Source organism: Prionailurus bengalensis, chromosome C1, assembly GCF_016509475.1.
Source record: "Prionailurus bengalensis isolate Pbe53 chromosome C1, Fcat_Pben_1.1_paternal_pri, whole genome shotgun sequence".
Lineage (NCBI taxonomy): Eukaryota > Metazoa > Chordata > Mammalia > Carnivora > Felidae > Prionailurus > Prionailurus bengalensis.
In genome coordinates this window covers 100,624,775-100,643,456 of record NC_057345.1, presented here as the reverse complement: position 1 = coordinate 100,643,456, position 18,682 = coordinate 100,624,775, and the positions used below count along the sequence as shown (strand labels likewise).

The 18,682-nt window shown below is 42.6% G+C and overlaps 1 protein-coding gene across 2 annotated transcripts in view; it reads left to right on the top strand.

Annotated features, from left to right (window-relative positions):
* VTCN1 (V-set domain containing T cell activation inhibitor 1) overlaps window positions 1-18,682 on the top strand; it is a 62,535-nt gene that overhangs the window by 33,118 nt on the left and 10,735 nt on the right. For both annotated transcript variants that reach the window (XM_043575952.1, XM_043575953.1), the window contains 2 exons: window positions 11,755-12,102; window positions 14,934-15,212. In XM_043575952.1, the coding sequence (XP_043431887.1) occupies window positions 11,755-12,102; window positions 14,934-15,212 (627 nt within the window). The remainder of the gene's footprint in view (window positions 1-11,754; window positions 12,103-14,933; window positions 15,213-18,682) is intronic.

The window sequence follows — 18,682 nt, the reverse complement described above, 5'->3', positions numbered from 1 at the left end:
GCCACTTAATTAAAACATTGAGTGAGTTAGGCCACAGCTGTCTTCTCCGAGGCAAACTGTTTGCTCCATTTCCCTTAAGCTGCCTGACTCAGGCCAACATTTCTATTTTAACTTAGTCTGGGGCCAAAGCTGTCGCTTTATAACTTCAGTTTCTATAGTCCCAGCTGCCTGTTGTCTCTGTCACTCTCCTCTGGTGGGGATGTGCTGCCACCAAACAGTGGTTGTGGCTTAAGTGAAGAAAATGGTAGTGGTACATGTGTTTGCCTAGAAAAGGCATTAGCACCTTTCCCCACTTCCTTGATCGAAAATAGGTATTTTGGGGGGCGCCTGGGTAGTTCAGTCAGTTAAGCGTCCAACTCTGGCTCAGGTCGTGATCTCGGGCTCTGAGGGTTCGAGCCCCACGTTGAGCTCTGTGCTGACAGCTCAGAGCCTGGAGCCTGCTTCGGATTCTCTGTCTCCCTCTCTCTCTGCCCCTCCCCCGCTCACACTCTGTCTCTGTCTCTGTCTCTCTCTCTCAAAATTAACAAGCATTACAAAAATATTTTAAGAGAAAAAATAGGTATTTTAGGGTGCCTGGTTGGCTCAGTCAGTAGAGCAGGATACTCTTGATGTTGGGGTTGTAAGTCTGAGCCCCATGCTGGGTATAGAGATTACTTAAAAAAACTAAAAACTTAAAAAAAAAAAAAAGGTATTTTTGTCTTTCATCCATTTTGATTGGATTATCTGCCTTTTTCTTTTTGATTTGTAGGAATCCTTTATATATTTTGGATGCAATTTGGTTATATGCATTGCAAAATCTCTTCTACGCTATGGCTTGCTTTTTCCCTCTCTTAATGATGTCTTTCAATGCGAGCAAAAGCTCTTAATTTTAACCTAGTCCATTTTATCCATCTTTTCCTTTATACTGGAGCTTTTTGTAGCCTGTTTGGTTAAAAAAATATTTGCCTATCCCAAGGTCATGAAGATTTTTTCCCTAAGTTATCTTCTAGAAGCTTTCTTATTTTACCTTTCTCATTTATATCTATTAACCATTCAGAATTAATTTTGTGTGTGGTGCAAGAGAGTGGTCAAGATTCATATGTTCCGTGTGGCTCTCCAGGCAATCTCGCACCATTTGTCAAAAATACTGTCCTTCCCCCACGTCTCACCAAGTGCTATTTTTATCATAAATCGAGTATCTAAATGTGTATGGATCTGTTTCTGAGTGTACTAGCCTGTTTTATTCTAATATTCTTTTATAATTCATTTTCTTTTTATGTTCTCTCTCTACCTAGTCCTGATCTTGGGCATTTTATCTGTCCATCAGTCTGTGTGTATCTCTCTCTCCTTCTCTCATCTTAAAGCAGGTTTACAGGGCATTATTAGCTCAACAGTAGTTTTGAAAGAGCCACGTTTAGGTTTGTCTCTGATTGTTTTCCTATTTAATTAGTTTTGGCTTTTATCTTTATTAATGTCCCTCTTTCTGCTTTGTTTTGCTGTCTTTTCATTCTTTTTTCTAGTATCTTAAAATAAACACTTCTCAAAAGAGTATGTCCAGGAAAGCCAACATGGCCACCTGTGACTCAGTCGGTTAAGCATCTGACTTTTTTTTTTTTTTTAACATTTTTATTTATTTTTGGGACAGAGAGAGACAGAGCATGAACGGGGGAGGGGCAGAGAGAGAGGGAGACACAGAATCGGAAACAGGCTCCAGGCTCCGAGCCATCAGCCCAGAGCCTGACGCGGGGCTCGAACTCCCAGACCGTGAGATCGTGACCTGGCTGAAGTCGGACGCTTAACCGACTGCGCCACCCAGGCACCCCAAGCATCTGACTTTTGATGTCGGCTCAGGTCATGATCTCACGGTTTGTGAGATCCAGGCCTGTGTCAGGTTTCCCACTGACAATGCCAAGTCTGCTTGGGATTCCCTCTCTCTTTCTCTCTGCCCCTGCCCCACTCACTCTCTCTCAAAATAAATAAATTAACATTTTTTAAAAAGAAATCCAATTAATAGCTTTTAGGAGATGCTATCATTCAGCTTTCCAAAATGTTTACCAATTTACTCTTCACCAGAAGTGTATGAGAGATCCAGTGTTTCATGTCCTCACCAACCCTAGATACTGTAGAATCCTTTTGTGGTTTTAATTTCTATTTCCTGGTGACTGAGGAGACTGAGTGCATGTTCATATGAGAATCATAATGTTGAGTGACAGAAGCAGACACAAAACAGTACGTTCTATATAATTCCACGTATATATAGTTCATAAACAGGCAAATGAATCTCTATTAGAAAGGAGAATAGTGGTTACTACCCTGGGAAGAGTTGAGGGGGTAGCCTTTAGGAGGCAGCATGAGGGGACTTCTGTGGGATAGTCAAGTTATAGTTCTTGGTATGGGTGGTGGTTACGTGGAAATGAAAATGTGATAATTCTGCAGACTGCACAGTTACGATGTATATATTTTTATGTATATGTGTTGTACTTTAACACACACATATAGGGGCGCCTAGATGGCTCAGTCAGTTAAGTATCCGACTTTGGCTCAGGTCATGATCTTGTGGTTCATGGGTTCAAGCCCTGCATCAGGCTCTGTGCTGACAGCTCAGAGCCTGAAGCCTGCTTTGGATTCTGTGCCTCCCCCTCTCTCTGTGTTTCCCCCACTTGCACTCTGTCTCTGTCTCTCTGTCTCTCAAAAATAAACATTAAAAAAATTTAAATATATTCATATATATACACACATTACAAATATGTATTATAAAATATGTGTATATATACATTGGGAAATAAAATATTGACTGATAAAGTGAATATTTTGAACTAACTTTTAAAGATATCAGTATATACATTTTGGTAACTTCTTCACTAATGCTTAGTTAGCTCTTCCTTAGTTATAATTTACCCATTCTGGATCTTATACATCTCCTTGAATTAAAACCCTAGGCACCTGGTGGCTCAGTCAGTTGAGTATCTAACTCTTGATTTTGGCTCAGGTCATGTTCCCATGGTCATGGGCTTCAGCCCTTCATCAAGCTCCACGCTGTGCAAGGAGCCTGCTTGAGATTCTCTCTCCCTCCCCCCGCCTCTCTCTGTCCCTCTTCCCTGCTCGCACACTCTCTCTCTCTAAAACTAAAATAAAATAAAAAATACACTGCCTTAAAAACAACAAAAACAACAAAAACAACAGCAACAACTCTAGTGTTTGTCCTGCACTCTAAATCTTGGTGACGAACCTTTTTTGGGCTTAGGGCTAAACGGCTTGGCATGATACCCCTTATGGAATTATCTTTTACTTGACCACCCTAGCAAGAATTTTCACATTGCCACAGCTTCCCTGTGACAGTCAACATTTTGCCACTCACACTTTTCCTATTGTATGACTATAGCGACCTCAGTACTTAGCTCCGTCCCCTGAACAGGATGCTCAGAGGGTACTCCCTAAGTGCTTTTTTGAACGGACAAGTGGATGGGTGCTTGGAGAAGCAAATACATGGATAAAAGCTAGTCTACCCAGTCCAGCAATATTCCACCAGTAATATTAAAACCCTACTGCCAATAAAGAGGTTTTCTGCCTCCGTCCTATTTCATGGGGTTAAAGCTGGTCATTTTGAATACAATAGGCTGTTTATGAATTTAACACTCTTTAGTTGGATTTTTCTCAGTTGCCTTTATTAAAACACCCATAACCCTTACCCGAGAGCATCATATTATCACACTTTAGATAAATTCAATAAAATGTTAGCTGGCTTGGGGCGCCTGGCTCAGTCAGTTAGTGCCCGATTCTTGATTTTGGCTCAGGTCATGATCTCACGGTTCGCAAGTTTGGGCCTCACGTTGGGCTCCACGCTGACAGTGTGGAGCCTGCTTAGGATTCTCTCTCTTCCTCTCTCTCTTCCCCTCTCCCACCCGCTCTGTCTCTCAAAATAAATAAATCCACTTTAAAAAAAATGTTAGCTGGCTTCATACACAAGGCAGTGAAATTAAGGAAATGGCATTACGTAGGTGATGGTGATGATGATGGCAATATCTTTTGAATCTTTCCTATGTGCACCTCACTGCAATAAATAACTTTGCATACATTATCCAACTTACTATTCACAACAAAGAGGAGAAAAGTATTATTCCTGCCTCCCAATAACTACTCACCCAAGGTTGCACACAGCTAGCAAATGGCACAGTTGTGTTTCAGGCCCTGGTAATTTGCTTCCAGAACCCACACTCTTCCCTACCTCCCCGGTACAGATAATGATTTTCGTACAGAGTTGTGGAAAGGGAAGGGTGTTTTCTGGTGTCCCTTGTAGGCATCATTCCTGAGACCGCAGCTCAGACATAGAGATATTCCTAAATACAGAAAACAATTCCACCTCTTCAACACTCTCCTGAGGTCACATATGCCAGCTCCTCATCGCCACCTCACTCCTGAAGAGTACTAAGTATGGACCCCAGAACACATAAAATGCACGTGAGGTGAATTATTTGGAAGAGAGGTTGAGAGGCTCCCATTAATCCCTGGTTATAGGACAGCCTTTGTGGATGGCCCTTCGAGACGGGGGCGGGAGGTGGGGGCGGACACCGTGGAAAGGTCCCTGACCCTCTGCAGCCCAGTCCTCACACTGTCACTCACTCACTGGATGACTTGGAACAGCTCTGTGTAAGGGAAGAGTTGAGGGATCAGACAGAGACGTTCTCATCTCAGGTCTGACACTTAGAACTTAACTTTCCAGAAATGGTTTCTTCGCTGGTAAAAGAGCCATTGTGGGAATTCAATGAGAAAAGTGTTTGCGAAGTACCTGGCACATGAGTGTAATAAATGGCTGTCACTGTTATTTAGATTGATAGCGTCGGTGCTATTGATAATAAATTGTTGTTATTAATGCATTTATATGGCACTTCTTAAAACTTCCGCAATTTCCTGGCCATGCCAGGGCTGGACACCTCCTCTGAAGTTAGGCCAGGGCAGGAAGCCACAGGACACGGTCTCATAATAAATACTCCATCTTTGGACACCGGATAAGCCAACCAGGCATGTGCTCATGGCACCGAAACAGGAGACTGAACAAATTGTCTGCAAAGTATTTGAGAGGCATACAGATCTATATCTCTAGAGCTAGGTCTAGAGAACCTATCTAGATATAAATATAGAAATAGAGATATTTTTTAATTGTAGTCATCTGAGAAACAGTTGTTGGCCTTTCTTACTTTCGTTTCATGGTTTTCAATCGTTTTTAATTTTACGTAAGGTAAAGATACCATCTTACTGGATGGGCTCTCTGTGCGTCTCAAGCTGGTCATGGATATAAGCCAAATGTGGCAGAAAGAGCACAGGGTTAGTTCCAGACAAGATTGTGTTTGATCCTGGCTCCACTACATGCTAGACAGAGCTTCGGCCAGCCATTTAATCCCATGGAGCCTCTTTATCCTCAGTCATAAGAAGGGCATAATGGGAATTCTTATCTTTCCTGGTTCTTACCAGGCTTAAAAGGAGTCACTATAACTGAAGCACTTAGTAAAGTCTTCCTGTCCTCCTGGTGCTCTGATCTGCAATCTTTCCAAATGATTCTAGTTAATAATGGTTATCAAAAGCATTAAGATTTAACATCTGGCAAGTCAGGTGCTATGTTAAGCTCTTTGCCTGCGCTGTATCCTTTAGACCTTTCAGGGACTGTCTGAGGGAGCTACTATCATTAACATCTTAATTTTAGGGGCACCTGGGTGGCTCAGTCATTTAAGCGTCCAACCTCGACTCAGGTCATGATCTCGCGGTTCATGAGGTCGAGCCCCACGTCAGGCTCTGTGCTGACAGCTCAGAGCCTGGAGCCTCCTTTGGATTCTGTGTCTCCCACTCTCTGCCCCTCCTCTGTTCATGTTCTGTCCCTGTCTCTCAAAAATAAGTAAACGTTAGAAAATTTTTTAAAGATGAAAAAAAAAATGAAATAAAGAAGTTAGAAAACTTGCCCAAGATCACATATCCAGTAAGTGGCAGAGATGAGACTTGAATCCAGACAGCCTGATACCCGTTCTCAAACACCATATTCTACAGTGGCTTCCCACATTGTCCCTTCATCTAGCATGGCCCAGCATCCCTCCTCATTTCTTCTCACAGAAGCAGCCGTTACCCCCACCCTGCTCTCCTCTCTGGCAAGAGGGGCACTCACATTGGTGCCAGCTTAAGCCTACGTGTTACCACCTTTAAGCCTTGTGCTATGGTGTCCATCCAGGTGGCTGGGTGTTTCCAGCCAATGCCGAACAACCATTCCTGAAAGCTCCCAGTATGCTGTCTATGCTACTGGAATGTACAGAACTTGTCTCACTGAGTCATTTCAAAAGAAAGTTCATTTTCCAGGTTTTATCCAGTGGCACTGGACATCCCAGATTATAATTTCTGTAAAGAAGTCTTGCCTTGTGTCACCTATAACCTCACTTTCCAAGAGATTTCTGCTCCTACAGGGCAGGGCAATTGAATAGCGCTCACCCAGTGTGAAAACAGAACCGCTCAGATTTTGGCCTGCTTCTCTTTTACAGCTACTCTTCTCCGATGCAAACCAGAGCTGTCAGAGCAATTAGCCCTCAAGGGCTAGAGAATGCATTTTCAGTAAGTGGCAGGGCTTTCCAACTTTAAAGTTGAAATCTTAGAGGCCAGTGAAATTCTTAAAATCTGTGCCTGTTTCAATTAACAGAAATCTCTATCAATAGATAACCACCTCAAACCCATCTCCTGGAGTCCTCTTACCCTCCGGCTCACCAAATCACACAAGAGCCACTGGTGGTTAAGAGGCCTGGAGAATACTACCAGGCCAGATTGTGTTTCCTAAAACAATTGGCTCTTTGAGCCAATATTTGCTTGCAAGTTTGAATACAGATTTCTTTCTTTCTTTCCTTTCTTTCTTTCTCTCTTTCTTTCTTTTTCTTTCTTTTATTTTCTTCTTTTTTGAAAAGCAATATTTGTATGCTATTGCTTGCAAATGAAATTTCCTTTAATCACTTTTAATCATCATTTATTCAGCTAACAAGCATTTATTGATTGCTTTCTGGGTGCAAAGCCATGGCTAGGTCCTCATGGTTTTTTAAGTTCTCCCTAGTTTTTATTCCTCCTCTTGATTTGATAAGGGAGGGGAGCATTTAATCGACATTATGCTCATTCCATCTGCCCCATCTTTAATGCAACCTTAAATGGGCTAGAGCCTGCAGTGGGTCCCTGGGGCACTCCACACTTGCCTACTTTCAATCATTAAGTTCTCTAAGAGATATTTCAGCAAATTCTCTACCTTTGGGCTCAAGGCCAACACATTAAAATTAATTCGGTAGCACAATTACCAAACTCAGATATGTCATTACCATTTCATTCTCTCTATAAACTGTGTTAATCATGTATTTTTTCTGAAAAGTAATTTTTCAATTCAACTTTAATGGCACTTTATAAACTACAATCAAATTTATCCCTGCTCTAACATAGTTACATTTGCTCCATGATTATATTGAGGATCTCTGTATTTTCATTGCTTTCTTTTCCAGTGGCTCACGTTTCCCCAAAATTTAGATGCGGTAATCCTGCCGAATATTCCTTATTCCTACAACCATTTTGGAGAGTAGCATTATCTCATATAGTGCCTTGATTTCTACTTATTTCCATTCACTCATTCATGTATTCATTCAATGAACAAACACTCTTTTTCTTTGTAGAAATGTAGCATTAGGCACTTGTCTTACTTTGTTCAGGCTGCCATAACAAAATATCATAGACTGGGTGGCTTAAAAAACAGAAATTTATTTTCTCACAGTTCTGGAGGCTGGAAAGTCCTCCCCAGGTTTTAGGTGGTCCCGTCTCTAAGGCTACAATGGTAGTGGCCCTCTGGCCTGTTGAAACACGGACAATGGCCCTCGTCCTTTGAAAGGAAGGAGGCACACCCGATGATCTCTGCGCATCACCTTTAGATTGTTTTTCCCTTTTCTGGAAGAATAGCACATATTACAGCTCTATGGTCTTGGCCTGCAGGATCTAAGAAGTCTGACAGCCTTCCTTCATTTGTCTCATTTTTTCTATCCCCTTTAGTTTTTCTGTCCCCTGCTGGTGCTGTTGCTGCTGGTATAGTCCCCATTTCTATTCCTGGCTTCTGCCGAGGTGGCTAATTAAACCTTTCTTATTTTTTTGCAATATGGATAGGCTGAGAAATTTCCAAATCTTCAAGTTATGGTTCTTTTTTAACTTAACAATTCCTTCTTCAATTCATCTCTTTCCTTTCTTAAATGTTACTATATAAGCAGTCAGGAGTAACCAAAATGCTCCTTCAAACCTTTGCTTAGAAATCTCAGTTAGGGGCACCTGGCTGGCTCAGTGAGTACAGCATCTGACTCTTGATCTCGAGGTCATGAGTTCGAGCCCCACATTTGGTGTAGAGATCACTTTAAAAATATACAATCAATTAATTATATACCCAACTCCATTACTTGTAAATTCAAAATTCCATCACTTATAAATTCAACTTTCCACGAAACACTAGAACATAGTTTAACCAAGTTCTTTGCCACTTTATAACAGGATGACTTTTCCTCCAGTTTCCAATAACATGTTCCCATTTCCATCTGAGACCTTACCAGAATCACCCTTAACATCCATATTTCTACATGCATCTTAAAATTCTTCCAGCCCCTACCCAGGACCCTGTTTCAAAGCACCCTCCACATGCTTACTAGTCTATTACACCAGCACCTCACTTCTTAGTACCAAAATTTGTATTAGTCAGGGTCGTCCCGAGAAACAGAACCCAGAACCAATTGGAGTGTGTGTGTGTGTGTATGTGTGTGTGTGTGTGTGTGTAATGAGAGAGAGGGAGGGAGAGATTTAGAAAGAATTGGCTCACACAATTGTGGAGGCTAAAAAATCCCAAGATCTGCTTCATCAAGCTGGAGACCCAGATGGTTGAGTTCCAATCTGAGTCCAAAGGCTTGAGAACCTGGAGAGCCAATGATGTAGTTCCAGTCCCAAAACTGGCAGGCTCAAGATCCAAGAAGACAGTATTTCAGGTCTAGCCCAAAGGCAGGAAAAGACGAACGTCCCGGCTGAAAGCAATCAGGCAGTCGGAGTTCCCTCTTACTCAGGCTTTGTGTTCTATTCAGGCCTTCTACTGATTGCATGACGCCCCCCAAATAAGGGGCGGGGGGTGACCTGCTTTACTCTACTGAATCAAATGTTAATCTTATCCAGAAACATCCTCACAGACGCCCCAGAATGTCTGACCAAATGCCTGGGCATCCCATGGCCCAGTCAAGTTGACATACAAAATCAGAGCATTATAGGGCTTACGAATATCATGAAGACAGCCTCCATCCTTGAAAAGCTTACAAATGTGTGCCAGGGACAGGCTAGACACAAGGTGGAGGGAGACAGCTGCTATAATAAAGGCAAGGGAAAGTATTATGGGAGAGTAGAGAATCTATTAATTTTGTCTTGGCAGATCAAAAGAGGGCTTCACGCAAGGGCTGCCATCTGAACAGCCTTGCATAGAAGTAGAATTTGGATAGCTGGTGATAAAGGAGAGGGGGGAACTATAAATTGTAGGTGCAAGATGAACAGGGGTGTGAAGATGCATAGTATAATGGTATAACCAGTACTACCCTGGAATGTCTTGGATATTAGTCTGTCAAGTAAAAATAATTGAAAAGCAAATTAAATCTTTAAAGCAGAGTTCAAGAAAATGCCAAGGCAGGGGATGGGGCCTGTTGCATTCATATAATGCATTGAAACTCCGTACAGTCGTCTTTCATAATTTCTCTCCCAGATCTCCCACGTGAATGGCCACTGTGCATGGCAGCTGCTCCCAGGTCTCACTTCCCCCACACTCAAAAGTCTGCGCAACTTCCTCCCAAGCCAGCCTGTGCACAGGCTTTGTTTCCCCTGCCTCTTTTTTACCTAGAACTTTCTTCTATCAGTAACTGTTCTTTCTAAATAAACCCACTGAGCTTAACTTCTTTGGGTCTGTCCTCCATCCAGTACCTTCACCTACTTTCCATAAAGCCTATGAGCCAATTAGTTCCAATCCCTAATGGGCTAGGAGAGGTGAAATGCCAAGGATATCCTTATGTTCATAGCATTTACCTCTTAAATCTGAAAAATAGCGTGCATACCTTGTGTATTTTTTCCAGTGAAAGCAGAAAATCAATAAATCACTTGATATACATAAATAGTAGAGACTATGGAAGGATGTGTTAGGAAATGAGACTGGAAAGGCGGCGATAAAAACTAATATCTATGGGGCACTTACTATGTGCCAACCAGGATTTAGCTTTGAAGGCCATGCTAGTAAGTCTGAACTTTATTTACTCCACAGCCTTTGGGAGCCGTGGAAGATTAGTGATTATAAAACTGATGTGTCCAGACTGTATTTTAAGGTCTACCCGTAAGGTGAATGCATGTAAACTAGATTGGATGGAAGCAAAGATGAAGCGCAGAAATACCAACAGGGAAGCCAAGAAATGCTCAGGACCCATCAAGTAGGACTTTTTTGGCTCTAAGTAGGAGAGGTGTGTGCCGACTGTTTTAGTATAACAAAGCATTTGTTTAAAAGGTACTCAGAGATTGGGAGAGGAACTAGACGTGGAACCCCTCAGGATCTAAGACAGCTCTAGGGGTGGAGGATTCTCTTCATCTTTCTCTCGCATGTTCTCTCCCCCACACTTTGGATCGGCTCCACTCTCCTCTTGGGCTCAAATGCCCCTCCCCCTCCTTCACTTCACAACCAGCCACGGAAGGAGTCTCTCAAGAAGATTCGGTTAATAAGAGACTCTTAAGTACTGAGAACACACTGAGGGTTGATGGGGGGTGGGGGAGAGGGGAAAGTGGGTGATGGGCATTGAGGAGGGCACCTGTTGGAATGAGCACTGGGTGTTGTATGGAAACCAAATTGACAATAAATTATATTTAAAAAAAGAAGAAGATTTGGTTAATTAAGTCACCCCTACAGGCATGCCCAGTCATTCAGTTGGTCAGTCCTTCACAGATTGCACAGGCTGTCCACTGGGCAAGTGGGGGAGAGGCAGTGGACACGTCTGGCATCATAATTAATATTTCTACTGGTGGTATGTTTGGAGGGCGGGTGGTATCTATCTTAAGCCAAAAATCAATTAAATTAAGTACCATTCTTCATTACACCATAGCTAGCACTATAACCTTGACCAAGTCACTTATCTCCTCTTTGCTTTGGTTTCTTCATCATCCAAATGGAGATCAAAGTAACAGCACTTTAGAATCTAGCATTCTCCAGAATCACTAGCCACATTTAGTTAACGTGAGGTCTCACTTCTGTGCCACTTCTGGTTAACCAAGAGTAACAATACCTGATGTGTGTCATTGCAGTTTGCAAATCAAGTTCACATCCATTTGATTTGATCCTCATAAGAACCCTTTCAGGTGGGGAAGACAGATATCATTCCCTCCATTTTTCTGAGACCCAGAGAGGTTACATGATTTACTCAAGCTCACACAGCTATTAAGTCAGAAAGCCAGGACTTGAATTCCCATTTCAAACTCCAAGTTCCGTATGTTCTCTACTTGTCACCTCTCAAGTTTGGGTTGCCTGTTCCCAAACAGGCTGTAGATCTTGCTGTAGATCAAGGCTATTGTGTCCCTGTTCTTTCTATTCTTATGTCTTCTTTTTTTTATGTCTCTCCTGTTCTTCTACATTTCTAATTTTTTCCAGAAGTGTTTGGCCTTCAGTAATGAAGGGTTTGGTTGTAGACATTCCAAGACTTCCCTCAGCATTGACCCTTGCTTCCTGAATTGCAGGGAGACACTCCATTAGAGTCACTACTCTCACCTCCGCTGGGAACATCGGGGAGGATGGAATCCTGAGCTGCATTTTTGAACCTGACATCAAACTTTCTGATATCGTGATACAGTGGCTGAAGGAAGGTGTTATGGGCTTGGTACATGAGTTCAAAGAAGGCAAAGACGACCTGTCAGACCAAGACGAGATGTTCAGAGGCAGGACGGCTGTGTTTGCGGATCAAGTGATAGGTGGCAATGCCTCTCTGAGGCTGAAAAACGTGCAACTCACAGATGCTGGCACCTACAAATGTTACATCATCACCTCCAAAGGCAAGGGGAATGCTAACCTTGAGTATAAGACTGGAGGTGAGTCACTTGGGGAAAGAGGGAAAGAAAGTGCCCAAAGGTAGGTGCCCAAAGGTATTTGGGGCTAAAGACCATGGATGGCTGATGGAATATGTGTGCCCAAGAGTGACCAATAAGGCGAAGACTGTCTGAATTCTGCCAGCAGCCATCCTTGCTGTCCAAGACCCACAGCAACTCCAAAAATAGCCCCCTATCATATTAGATCTTAAAATCTTCTGCTCTGGACTCTAGTCTTTTCCAGATTTTCAGGTATACTCCCTGAAATATCTTGCCAAAATAAATGTGGTCTCTTTCATGGTAGCCTGTGTCATTACTAGCAAGAGAAACCTGTGATCTGGCCTGAGACTTTTCTACAAGAAGTAGGCCCTAGCCCAAGTCTGAATTCAGTACCTCCAGGGGCTTATGGCAGTGGAACCCATTTTAGGAAGACTTCAAAAGGAACTAATGAAAAACAGTATTGTCCTATAAACTCACTAATCCTCCCCCAGTGAAATCCACCCTTCCTTATCAACTCAGCTTGGTGAATTACTGTACAAGGAACTCAGAAATGTACTGTGAGGAGTAAAAAGATGTTTAAGAAAACTAGATGATTGTCCCCCGTCTTGAAGAGCTCTTTGTATAGAGCATATAGAGTTGAGGGCTGGGGCAGAGATAAGAAAAATGGGTAAATAACTATAATAATTGGTAAAGTGTATCAAATGCTTTAAGAGAAATACACATTGATTTGGGGATTCAGAGGGAGAGAGAGATCACATCCAAATTCCTAGGGAGGGGACGGATAGGAAAGCCCCCATGGAGAATTTGGCATTTGAGAAAGGCCTTGCAAGATAGGCAGAAAGTATGCCGAGGTCTCCTGGCCTGCACAGGCCTTCCTTGGACACTTCATAACACGTGTTTATATTTGTTTGAGGCACAGATCTAGAGCCAGACCTGGACAAGTATAGTGACCTGGGCAAGGCAACCTGACTGGGCCTTAGTTTCTTCATCTTAAAATGGGGATTCCTAGGGTCATATCAAAGGGACACCGGAGCCAACTGAAAGGGCTTCCAATGGCAAAGCTGGAACAGTCTGAGCAACCATATAAACAGCATGGTAGTAAATTAGAACTCCAAGTATAAAATAAACATGTGAGTCCATACTTCTATAAATATGAGGGAGACGGCACAAACCTTTACAGATGAATTCCAAATAATGTATTTAGATCTCCCCACTCCTGGAGGTAGAGCTTAACACTTCCTCCCTCCCCCATGACCACACATAGTGTGTGTTTTTCTCAGGAAGTCCAGCTTCCAGAGAAACCTGCCTCAGCCGGGTGATCAAAGTTAACCTCATCAGTGATAAGTCATGTTGATAGCATGCCTTCTGATGTGACATGATGAGAAGGATACTCTTCCTCCCACAGTCTTCCTCTCCAAAACCCATAGCACCAATCTAATCATGAGAAAAACATCAGACAGATTCCAAGAGAGGGGCATCCCACAAAATATCTGACCAATACCACTCAAAACTGTCAAGATCAGGAAAAACATGGAAAGACTGAGATACTGTCACAGGCCACAGGAACCTAAGAGGATGGGAGGACCAAATGCAATATGGGATGCTGGGGAAGAAAAAGGACATTAGCGGGAAAACTGGTGAAATGCAAACAAAGTCTGGAGATAAGTTAATAGTTATGTACCAGCGATGGCTTCTATTAAAACTACATAATAGTTATGTACCAGTGATGGGTTTCTCTGGCACATTTTGACAGATGTGCCACGGTTATTTAGGATGTTAACATTAGGGAAAATGGGGTGAGGTGTATACAAGATCTCTGTGCTATCCTGGCAACGTTTCTGTAAATCTAAAATCATGCCAAACTTAAAAGCTTATTTTTAAAATGGTGATAATAGATATCCTTGTAACTGTTGTGAGGATCAAATGAAATAATGTCTGGAATTTGGTACCTGGCACAGAGAACACCCTCAATAAATGGTGGTTCACTGTCATGTACACTCAGTTCCTTACATCATCTCCCGGGAGCTCATTCCCTGCCTGCTGGGGGGGGATGAGCCTCATCTCCCCTGCTAGATGGCAGACTCTTTAAGGGCAAGGCAAGGACTTTCCTTGTACCGCTCACTCAGTTCCAGCACAGTCCCGGGTGAAGGAAAGTGCTAAATAACTTAATAAATTATATCCTGGCATGATAAGCGTTTTACAGTCAAAAGTCCAGGACTTAACATTTTTCCATAAGTATCTTTCTGCCTGAATATTAGAAGAAGCTAGTCTTAATTTCCAAGTTCACTTACCTCCCCAAGAAGGAGAACTATCTTAGAAGAAGACAAATGCCTGCCTCTACCCCTGGACACCAGGGCTGGAGAGGCTCCACCCAAGAAAATCCAAACCACCACGATGGGAAGGCCTGTGTATGGAATTTCTGTGGGCGACAGGTGAATGCTGTTTGTTTTTTCCTTCTCCTTCTCCCTCCCCACCCTAACTTTATCCTCCAGGCAGAAAAATACAGGTACCTGAGAAAATGCCCAATTTCCTTAAGGGATACACTTTCTTGTGATCAACTTTATCCTTTATCTTTAAAGGGATAAACTGGAACTCATCTTAGTTGGAGAGATTTACCTGTTATAACAATGATACCTAAAACTTAGGTCTTGGCCAAAGGGTTGTGTAAATCTTTACTGGAAACTACTATACAATGGGCCATGCACAGACAGCCCACAGGGGAAGTATTGAGTCACTTCAGTGGTGGAAATGACTGTGTTTTTAAGACCTTGCACTTCAAAGGCTATATTGTTTTATTGGTATGACCTTGACATCTGCCCCTTTCAATCCTGCAGCCTTCAGCATCCCAGAGGTGAACGTGGACTATAATGCCAGCTCAGAGAGCCTACGGTGTGAGGCTCCCCGATGGTTCCCCCAGCCTACAGTGGTCTGGGCATCCCAAGTTGACCAGGGAGCCAACTTCTCAGAAGTCTCCAACACCAGCTTTGAGCTGAACTCTGAGAATGTGACCATGAAGGTTGTGTCCGTACTCTACAATGTCACGATCAACAACACGTACTCCTGTATGATTGAGAACAACATTGCCAAAGCCACAGGGGATATCAAAGTGACAGGTGGGTTTCTCCATGCTTTTTGTACACTTTTCGTATGGGTTTATTGGGGGTGAGAATCAAATCTGAATTAAAATCTAATTTCTTTAACAGATATATTATGTATCAGGGAATGGAAAGCTCTAGAGTCCTCTTCATGGAGACCTTAGCCACAATTATAGTTGGGACTGCATTACATAAGAAGAAGCCTAACACAAGACAATATTTATGGCATATAGGTCAAAAATTGCAATGAGGCTTCATCTTGTATGCCTTCTCATTGACTGGGGGTGGTTCCCTGGAAAGCAGTATTTAGGAATCTGTGGCCCTAACTCAGTAGGTCTGCTTTGGTGAAGCAATGAGGAAAATGACAATTATTTGACATCTTTGACATATTCAGCTGGTGATCTACATGCCTAGCCCCCCAAAACTGATTTGGTTCTAGCCTGCTTTTGAGAAGACGTTTTTAGGGTCTGACTTAGTCTTATTCAGCCCATCTGGGACTGGCTCATGATCCCACTAACACTGGCCTGGGATTTATCTGAAAGCTCTGGCATTAAGTGGCCTCCCAGGCTGACACGACCAAGACTCAGAGAGGCCCCACATGCTAGTTTCCCTGCTTTCATGCACACACACACACACACACACACACACACACACACACAACCTAGGGTTGAGCTAGTGTCTAGAAAATGCACAGACTGGATTATGACTTTTAAGACCGTCCCTACGGCAGCTGAATTAAAAATTCAGTCTAGAGTGGAAGGCGTATGTCAGGAGAACTGCTGTCTCATATCCAGCCCAGAACCAGTGGAATACCTTGCACGTTTAAGAGCCCTATCAAGAATGTTTGCTGAATTTAGCAGATCCTGCACACCGAGAAAACTGATTTGAGGATTAACACAACAATCTGCACAACCTGAACCACAGAACTCAGCAGGTACATGGCGCAGAGAGGCGAACCGGGGGAGAGAAGCCATGGAGGGCAGGGAGCTGTTTTTCCATCCAGGGAGACGATGGAGAATACAGGAAAAGCACTCCCCCTCAAAAACAGCTGGACAGAAAGCGGAAAAGTGGAAACAGTCGCAGGGACTGAACTGAAAAGGGAGAAAGGAGAGGAGAAGGTTTAAATTCCATTAAGACTATAAACAGGGAGCGCAGAGTCTGCAACTCCGCAGCTGATACCTGGCGGTGCTCCAGTGGGAAGGGTGAATCCCCAGGAGCAGAGTGGGGTCCGGGGCTCTTCGGGCCACACAGGGAGAGGCGGTTCCCCTGCTGGGAGGACATTTGGTAGAGGCTGTGCGGCCACCCGGAGAACAACAGCATTCGCTGGTGCTGGAACAAGTTCGCTGGGGGTGAAGCCAGATGCGGGTTGAAATTTTCCATAATCCCTGAAACGCTGCTGCCACCTGATTGCGGGAACTTTCTCTGGGGTGGCTGGCACCCAGCCAAGCCGCAGTCTCTGGGCGTCAGCAGCACAGTCCCGCCAACGTTCCTGGGGGTGGCGGCACCTGGCCAGTGCTCGGTGAGACCCTCCCGCAGAGGGGCGGAGTGGGTCAGAGCCGCGGTCCCTCGAAAGTGAGGGGTCGGGAAACACAGTCTCATTTGAGATAAAACTCAGGAGGGAAGTGCCGCCTGGCACCCTGATGGCTTGGTCACGCAGGGTATAAAAGCAGGGAGCCGCCACAAACCAGAGACAAAGGATGGGTGTGTGACTAGAGACGGGATCGCTGGGTGACACCATTTTCGCCCTTCCCGCGCATGCGCATACGCACCTACAAACGCCACAACAATCCACCCTGGTAAGCTAAGCAGCACCATCTAGTGGAGAAGGGAGCCATTACACTGAGCCCCGCCCAACTGGGCCAACCTCGCTCTTCGGGAACATGACAAATCTCTCCACCTACTTAGTTTACGGACTATAAAGTACTTCATAGTTTGACTTCTAGGGGAAAACGGTGTAATTTCAATTGTATTTCAGTCTGTTCACTGGCCCATCTATTCAATTTTTTTTCCTTTATTTTTCTTTCTCTTTCTCTTTTTCATTTCTTCTTTTTCTTGAATACAGAAACAGAAAAAATTTATTTTTACTTTCAATTTTTATTAAAAATATTTTTCTTTAATTTTTTTCTACTATATTTTTTAGTCTTGTGTAAATTTTTTCAAATTCTATTTTACTTCCATCTTATCATTTTATTCTATCTCAGTGTATTCATTTTTTCAAATTTTCAAATGATTTCTTTTTTTTTTCTTTCCCCTTTTTCCTCTAATCTATTAAGCCCCTTTCAACACCCAGACCAAAACACACCTAGGATCTAGCACCATTTATTTGATTTTGTGTGTGTGTTTGTTGTTTTTAATTTTTTAATTTTAATTATTTTAATTTTAATTGTTTTTAATTTTTTTACCTAATTAATTCCTTTTCTCCCTTCAAAATGATTAAACAAAGGAACTCACTCCAAAAGAAAGAGCAGGAAGAAACAACAGCCAGGGACTTAACTAACACAGACACAAGCAAGATGTCTGAACCAGAATTGAGAATCACGATAATAAGAATACTAGCTGGAGTTGAAAATAGATTAGAATCCCTTTCTGTGGAAATAAAGAAGTAAAAGCTAGTCATAATGAAATAAAAAGTGCTATAACTGAACTGCAATCTTGAATGGATGCCATGGCGGCAAGGACTGATGAGGCAGAGCAGAGAATCAGCGATCTAGAGGACAAACTTCTAGAGAATAATGAAGCAGAAAAAAAGAAGACTAAGACAAAAGAGCACGATTTAAGAATTAGAGAAATCAGTGACACATTAAAAAGGAACAATATCAGAATCATAGGGGTCCCAGAAGATGAAGAGAGAGAAAAAGGGGTAGAAGGGTTATTTAAGCAAATCATAGCAGAAAACTTTCCTAACCTGGGACAAGACACAGACATCAAAATCCAGAAAGCACAGAGGACTCCCATTAGATTCAACAAAAACCGACCATCAGCAAGGCATATCATAGTCAAATTCACAAAATATTCAGGTAAGGAAAGAATCATGAAAGCAGCAAGGGGAAAAAGTCCTCAACCTACGAGGGAAGACAGATTAGGTTTGCAGCAGACCTATCCACAGAAACTTGGCAGGCCAGAAAGGAATGGCAGGATATATTCAAAGTGCTGAATCAGAAAAATATACAGCCAAGAATTCTTTATCCAGCAAGGCTGTCATTCAAAATAGAAGGAGAGATAAAAAGTTTCCCAGACAAACAAAAATTAAAGGAGTCTGTGACCACTAAACCAGCCCTGCAAGAAATTTCAAGGGGGACTCTCTGAGGGGAGAAAAGACTATATCAATATATATATATATATATAATTATAATATATATTATAATATAATATAATATATATATATAATATATATTATATATATATCAAAAGCAACAAAGACTAGAAAGGACCAGAGAACACCACCAGAAACTCCAACTCTACAAGCAACATAAAGGTAATAAATTCAT